This window comes from Balaenoptera physalus (genome assembly GCF_965194825.1).
Source record: "Balaenoptera physalus genome assembly, chromosome: 4".
NCBI classification, from domain to species: domain Eukaryota; kingdom Metazoa; phylum Chordata; class Mammalia; order Artiodactyla; family Balaenopteridae; genus Balaenoptera; species Balaenoptera physalus.
Window position 1 is genome coordinate 131665434 of NC_138891.1, and position 8108 is coordinate 131673541.

Here is an 8108-nt window from a genome sequence, read left to right on the forward strand (position 1 = left end):
AGTTTGAATGTCACTTTTTCGACAGGGGCACTTATATAACCTTATCATTGACTGTGTCATCCACATGGTTTATAAAAACAAGTCACCTTCCTCTTTTTAATTGAATTGGAAAGATCAGCATAGTTATACATATGTAGTATTTGTGGTTTTACAACTGGAAAGTGCAGTCATGTTTGTGCCTTGGAATTCAGGTAATAGTATTGAATTTTCAAAGCTCTTAGTCATCCTTCTCTACCAAAGGTCACTGAGCAGATCACTCAGAAAACTTTAGATGTAGTGTCTGGGCTGAGGGAAGCTGGCTTAATTAAAAATAATTAATACCCCTTTCACAGTCTGTCTCAAAATCGTTGCCATCTGGATAGCAAAGTTGCTAACTGATCCACTCAAAGTCATTTTTTTAAAAACAAAAACATGCATTGATTGTTACCAGGAAGTGGAAAGTTTACCTAACGGACAGTGCCATCAGGAAGCAGCAATGGTAACATGCAGATGTATGAAGATTTTTTTTTTTAATCGGATCTCGATTTTAATGGCTTTAGTGAAATATTAACTGAGAGATCCCCTTATTTCTGATGTCCCTGCTTAAAATTGTATGCAAACTAATGAGTCAGTCTTAGTTTTTCTGTCTTCTGTGTGTGTCTTTACTGTAGAATGAGTTAAATATTAAATGTAAATATACATTTCTTTATATTATTTTGGAATGTTAGAGGTTATTTATCTAAGATGCTGAAAAAAAAAAAACAAACAAACATTAAAAGTGTGGCAAAAATGCCTAGTATTTCTCTCTCTAATCAGAGGCGATGTTTACCACTAAAAGGATTCCCCAGAATCTGAAAAATGCTCCTGTTCTATAGAAAGTTTATAAGGTAATTGCCTTGAACTTTTGGAGCAAAGGAGTCATCTTAAAGAGATTCTTCCTTTGCCTCAGGAAGCGACATATATCACTTTGACTTAAATTATTTTCAGGTGTTTCTGACAAGTATTATAAAATTTCTAAAATAATGGTCATTTTTTTGTTGTTGTTGTTCTATGGCTTGTATTCCACCTCTGTGTAGTAGGCTAATGAAGATTGACAACCTTGAAGAAGAGGAGAGATTAAGAAGGTTTATCTTTCTGTGGCTTCTGTGCTGTTTAATTTGTTCATTTCATAGAAAAACATTTCCCTTCTACTTTTGAACAAAAGTGCTTGGGTACACAAACCTCCATTTTGTTGAGAAAAGGATGCTCAAAATTACTTAATATCTGATCTCATAGAATATTCTTCCACAGAAATAGCTTATATAAGAGTGGATGACATTGAAGCAAGCAAATTCAATTTAGCTGAGTTAAATATTTATATGGATGTTTTGATGTTCAATAATTTATTAACAAATAAAACAGGAAGGTTTGGAATCTACTAGAATGTTTTTTTTCTATTCATAATTAAGAAGCCTAATAAATAAGAATTGTTTATTACAGAAATGGAGCACATATTATGTTACCTAATATATGCAACATGATTGAAGACCAATTTGTCTACTCAAAACGTTCAGACTCATAAAATCTACAGTTTGGAAGGGAGTTTTGCAATTACCTTCAGTACTCTACCATGTTGGAATCCCATTTACAATACCTTTTTAGGTGGATATCTAATAAGTGCCCCCAAGATGGAAATCTCAATTACCTGCAAAAGTACCTTGTTTTAGATTTTTAGCTGAATCTTTCCTCAAAACTTCCACTTAGTAATTTCAAGTCTTCATAGAATGAGTCTCAGGTCATTTCCATTGGACAATACATCAGTTTTTGAAGATAGATGTCTTAAGAGATTTGCCTATACCCACAGGTTATCTTAAGCCATCCCCTGTACCAGGCACTACTCTATTTATAGTTAACGATGATGAACTTTATGGGAGAGTCTAGAAAAATACTTATACTATTCCTCTAGGCAGAATATATATACATCATTTGATATATTTACCACATCAGAGGTCCCAAAAGGATTCCTTCTCTTTTTCACATTATCATACATTTTGATACCCTCCACTCTCAGTTCAATTTATAAAGATCATTTGTAACTATGAATTTTTCTAACTTGATCTTTCTGTGAAGTTTACCTGGGGTAGACACTTTCCTAATTTCTTGATTTTACTTACCTTCTGTAATAAAAATCCTACTCCATGAGTGAAAACTAAGGGAATAAAAGCCCATTTTTAATGTATACTGCTTATCATTTACTTCTCAGTACCATAAACACCACCAAAAATTACTTAAACTTTATGGGGATAGAGATTTTTTTGAGAATTAAATTTATTGATGAGTTCTTTCAAGAAGCAAGTCAACTTCAGAACAAAAATTTCTTGACTTAAGTATTTTTTTAATGTAATCTTCAAAGCACTCCTGTAAATACTGAACCCTTATTTTTAAATCAAAAACTCATGCACACAAGAACAGCTTGGGTACCTGTGCTATAAGAAAACTAGAATGTAAATGTGTTAAACATGCATTTAATGTTTGTACCAGTTGAGGATTGTAAGTGGGTTATTTCTTCTATAAGGTACACAAGATTTGGGAGATGGAGCAGATATTGAGGGTTTCTTTTTCTCAATTTGGTTGCTAAACTTTGAACTAAATAAATGTCCCCTCGAGACTACAAAGTATTTTTTAGAGCCTTAAACACAACAAAATTCTCACTGTGTTACCCATTCAATACAATATCTTTAAGGATAGGATGAATAAAATACCAATCTTATAGGTACAATTATAGTACAACATTTTTGCTTCATGAACAATTACTTTGAAAAACTAATGCAATTCTTTCATTTAAAAGTCCACATTCATAAAAAAAGGTCTTTGAAGGTTAATGCATTTCATTTTGACTAGAACCTAATTAAGCGTTCTTATTAAAATGGGCACATGCTCTTACACCCATTGCTAGAGTACAGTATATAACTGTCCAGTATAGAAGGTAACATTCACACTCACAAACTTCCCTCTGCAACTCAGTTGAACTTAGAACTCCTGACAACATGTCTTTCAACTGCAGCTCTGGAAACTTCTCCTCCCTCTCCCTTGGAGGTTACCTGGGGTACCCAGTTTCCACCTATGATTCTTTCTACCCCAGCAATATAAGCTACCCCCACCCCAGCACTTTCCAGCTGGGCTCCTCTCTCCACGGTGGTTGTCAGGAGACCTTCTTTAAGCCCACCAGCTTCCAGACACCCTGGGCTGTGACCAGATCCTACCAGACATCCTACTTCCATCCAAAAAATATCATCTTCCACGGTCCCTGCCAAACAAATTACACTGGATCTCTAGGTTTGGGAAATACTGGCCTTGGATCTTTTGGTTATGGAAATACTGGCTTCCAGTCTCTGGGGTGTGGATCCAGCTTCTGCTGCCCAACTTACTTTTCTTCCAGGAATTGCCCGTCATCTTGTTACCAACCAGCCTTCAGCTCTCGCTTTTTTGGATAAATTTACTGAATGTCTCCCATTACCTCACGGTTATATCTGCACTTTATGAAACTTTAGCACTCAGCCTCTCCAACATCTTTGATTACTGACCATCTTCAACACTAGGACTCGCTAACACAGTCCTCCCAGAAGTAACAAAGTAACCTTGGCCTGTAACCTTTTCTAAATCAGACATATGAGATATATCTTGAATTTTCATTCCTATGCCAATGCTCTGAATCATTTCTGTTGCTACCTTAATAAGACTCTTATTTTCCTCCTAAGATTCTTTCACTTAAGTGTATTTCAAATAGATATGGCCTTTAAAATAAACTTATTTCTCTAGCATGAATTATGGCATTCCATTTTTTTATCCCTATGGTACATTTAGTGAATGCATCCAGTACCTTCAGCTGTCTTCATTAGCTAAACACCTTGTTGCTGTTGTTTCCTTTGTTTCATATGTTTCATTAATATTTTGCTGGGTAGAAAAGAGGAAGTTTGGAGAATCTAAATATATGACATATCTTATGTCTTAACAGATTTATATCCCTCAATGGGTGCATTTGTTCATCTAATTGCTTTAGAAAATTTTGTTTTTAGGTAGGCATTCGTTGAAAAATATTTATTGTGTTCTGTTTCTAGACCAGGCATTTATGCTGAATGAAGACATAAATTCCCTGCCTTCACGGAATTCACACACACACTATTTTAACTCACTGCCACATAGCAAGTGCAAAATATAAAAACATGTTTCAAAGGAAACACAAAGAACAGGAACTTCAAAGAAGGGTGAGAATATCACACGAAACTCATTATTGACAATAGTACGTGTAAATTACCAGTTCATATAAAAATATAAATCTTGCTGTTCTAATGTGTTAGTTGTGGTCCTTTGAGAAATAGCTGTTATCTAGGATTTGACATGACAGATATTTATTGGGGAAAATACCTGTCAGTGAAAATGGGGAGGTAGCTGGAGAATTCTGGGAGATCCAGCAGACAACAATGCAGGTCTGAACTCAGTGAAGGAAAGAGGGAAGGAAGGAAAGAAGTTTGCGTTAGAATAATCCTTTTCAGGCAGTTCCAAGAAAGTTTTGGTAAGTCACCCGCAAGTCACAGAGATGGGCCTGCCTGAGCATCCCTGCCAAGCTCAGTCACTGGTCAAGAACAGGGCACAGCATGACCTTGGCATAAACGCGGGGGTAGATTCAGAGACCGGCAGCTGGGACTGTAAGTCAGTTATGCTCCCTGCAGTGGGAGATATGAGAGCTACATTTTTTTTTTTAATTTTATTTTTGGCTGCGTTGGGTCTTTGCTGCTGCCTGCGGGCTTTCTCTAGTTGCAGTGAGCGGGGGCTGCTCTTCGTTGTGGTGCACAGGCTTCTCATTACAGTGACTTCTCTTACTGCAGAGCACAGGCTCTAGGTGCACAGGCTTCAGTAGTTGTGGTACGTGGGCTCAGTAGTTGTGGTGCATGGGCTTAGTTGCTCCTCGGCATGTGGGATCTTCCTGGATCAGGGCTTGAACTCATGTCCCCTGCATTGACAGATGGATTCTTAACCACTGTGCCACCAGGGAAGTCCTGAGAGCTACATTTTCATAGCTTCCATGTTCATGAAATTTATTCTGATTTCAAATAAGCCGAAATAATGACAAATAGTAAAATCATAACTGAAAACAGACTCTTCCATGAATTAAGTTCAATATACTTTATTGTACTTTCATCAATCAAAAGAATTAATTACTATATTAGACCCTATATAGGACTCACTGAGTGAAAGTCAAACCTTACAACTGAATGTGAGAAACAATTGAGAATTATTGGATGGCCATCTTTAATTTTAAATGCAAGTGATGTATTAAACAGATTGGACCCAGTAGGGCATAATTAGGAAAGTGTTGCATTTTTCTCCTGCTATGGAACTTCACTCTTGACCTGCAGACTCTTAACTTCCCTGAATTTCTGAATAATACCTTGTGCAGATCTATGATCACATTAAGATATTAAGAAACATTTTATTCCATATTAGTAGTTAAGTTTACTCCAGTATAAATTAAAAACCAGTCTTACAGCCATATTAAAGCCCCTCCCTTTTTCCTTGGTTCAAGCCTGTCATGTGATTATGTAGGCCGCCTGTGACTTGGAGGGGCCCAATCATTTTATTTACCGGCTTTGCTCTCCCTTGTCTTCCATTAGTGTGCTCCTCCTGGCTTCTCCTCTTCAAGCCAAAGAGAAAGGCTAGGAGGAAAGGAAATGACAGCTGAGGTCATCTGTCTCAACCTGCTTTAGACCACCTGTGTCAGCATGAGCTAGTTGATTCAGGAAACTTTTCCTGGGAAAAGATGAGATTAAACCAATAAATCATTTCACTGTATGCTTCAGGAAACTCCTGTAGTATTGAATACAACAGTCTGCAGAACTGAAAAACAGCTCTCTAATTAAGCAACAGTTAACTTATCAAGAGACTCGTGTTGGTACCCTCTCTTTGCCATGCCCATCAATTCTAAACTATCAGCCAATAAATTTGCCCAGTGCCAATCAATTCTGTGCCTTGAAACCATCTGAGCCCAAGATCTCACTTCTCATGTCTGTCTATAGAGACACAGCTAAAGGCCTCAATGCAACGGTGTCCCCTTTTCTGCAGGAAGTTTGAATACACTTCGTTTTGCTTAGTTAGCAGATTGTCTGGTGATAGTCTGAGACGTTCAAAAGGAACATCAAAAGTCTTTTCACTTAGTCAGTGCTAAGTGTTCCCTATGGTCCTGTCTTTGCTGTTGAATATCCTCACTTATCACTCATGTCTGAATACTAGCTCTTTTCTGGTGGTATGTTTTCCAGAAACCACCGTCTTACCATTACCCTGACAGCACACACTTCCATAACTTCTCCTTAGCTCCTCACCCTCAGTTCCTGCCCACCACCAGTGCTGCACCCACCCAGCTTTCCTCTGCTAGGATCCATTTGCTGTGGAGCCAACCCTCTTAGCCTAAAGGAAACACACACACACTTGCTACACTACTCATGAAAGCAGAGTCTGGCAGCATGCTTCCGATGGGCAGAATTTCTTTTTCTCTGAAGGTCTTAATTGGTTGAATGAGTCTGCCCACATTAATGAGAGCAATCTCCTTAAAGTCAACTGATTATAAATGACAAATTCATCTGCAAAATGCCTTTACAACAAGAGCAAGACGAGTATTTGACCAAACAACTGGGCACCATAGCCTAGCCAAACTGACATATAAAATTAACCATCAGAGTCTCCGTTTTCAAGAAAATCTGGGCTCACAGTTTCTGTTTCATAAAAAAATATAGTTTAAATTACTGCACGAGACTGAAAGCGAGAGTAAATTAAAATTTTACTTATAAGTAATCTTCCTCTCAGTTCATAAAATTATTTTCATACTTTTTAATAATCACTTTCTCAGATTCTTATTTCTAATTTGTAAGAGAGATTTCTAGCACAATTTCATGATCACTCACTAGAATAACTGTCTCAATAAAATGTCTATATTTGTTCACAAAAATAATTTATTTTCTGCTAATGAGCCCTCTGGCTTCTTTAGTGTGGTTCTGCTAAGAACACAGCTCTGACCCAGCTGTGCACAAGAGACTTATTAGGGCAGAGGGCAATGTTCAGAGAATTTATTTCCAAGATCATTTTTAATCTATTTGCTCAACTTATGCTATTTCTGTCATCATATTTCTCATATTTGCTTCATTCATTTGCTTCTTTCATGCCCCTGTTTTTTGTCATGCCCTTCTTTTATCATTTTCTACTTTTCTGCTTTGTTTCCTGCACTTTATACATGTATTCATTCTCTTCACAGTTTCCATAACTTTTGGCACTATCAACATTTAGGATGGATACTATTTTGTTAGGACAGGGCTGTTTTGTGCATTGTATGATGTTTAATAGCATCCCTGGTCTCTTCCCACTACCATCCCCTCTTCACCACGGTTGTGACAAACAAGTATGTCTTCAGATATTACCAAACGTCCCCTGGAATTGAAATTATCCCTTGTATAGAACCACTGATTTAGATGTGTATTCTGAGAATGAGCTGTTTGGGATAGTTCTTAACTGTGAACACTGGACCTATCCCACATTTGGGATAGGGCTAGAACAGTAAAAATGCAGTAGTACTTTATTCCATGGATTAATGAGGTGTTATGAATGATGACTACCCAATAAATATATTTATACTTCATAAATCTAAAATAATGTTGAATACTTACTTGACAAATATTATTCCACTATTGCACATAAATATAGTAGTTGCGATTATGTTTACCACTATCACAATTATAATGATCTGTTCAAATGCAATTAGAGAAAAGAAAATGGTATTTTTGTGACAAGATTCTCAGCTCTAGAATGTTTAAGTTGGGATCACACCTATTCTGATCCTCCTAGACCAAAAAGTAGTAGTAAGACTTAGTTATCTTCTCACTCTGTTTCAAATAGTCAAGACCAATTGAGGCCAATTGCTGGTTTATAGACTCTGCTGCAATACCTCTTGGACATTCTGAGAGCTTTCTTCAATTTGTCTGACTCATTCTGTGTACTTCACAAAAAAGACTTCAACTTTTTAGTATCTGTCAGCAGTGATGAAGTTGATCATAAACTACATTTCTTCAATTTGAGGCTTTGAAGCTGACATCATAGGTTTTACT

At 36.9% G+C, this 8108-nt stretch overlaps 1 protein-coding gene across 1 annotated transcript; it reads left to right on the forward strand.

The window, feature by feature from the left end:
• Nucleotides 1-2996: 2996 nt before the first annotated feature.
• On the forward strand, nucleotides 2997-6283 carry KRTAP15-1 (keratin associated protein 15-1). The gene has a single exon (XM_082460649.1). The coding sequence runs from the start codon at nucleotides 3006-3008 to the stop codon at nucleotides 3450-3452; it is 447 nt and encodes a 148-aa protein (XP_082316775.1). The 5' UTR covers nucleotides 2997-3005; the 3' UTR covers nucleotides 3453-6283.
• Nucleotides 6284-8108: the final 1825 nt, after the last annotated feature.

Bases quoted from the DNA above. Each gene is read 5' to 3' on its own strand.
- KRTAP15-1 (XM_082460649.1), top strand. From the start codon at position 3,006: ATGTCTTTCAACTGCAGCTCTGGAAACTTCTCCTCCCTCTCCCTTGGA.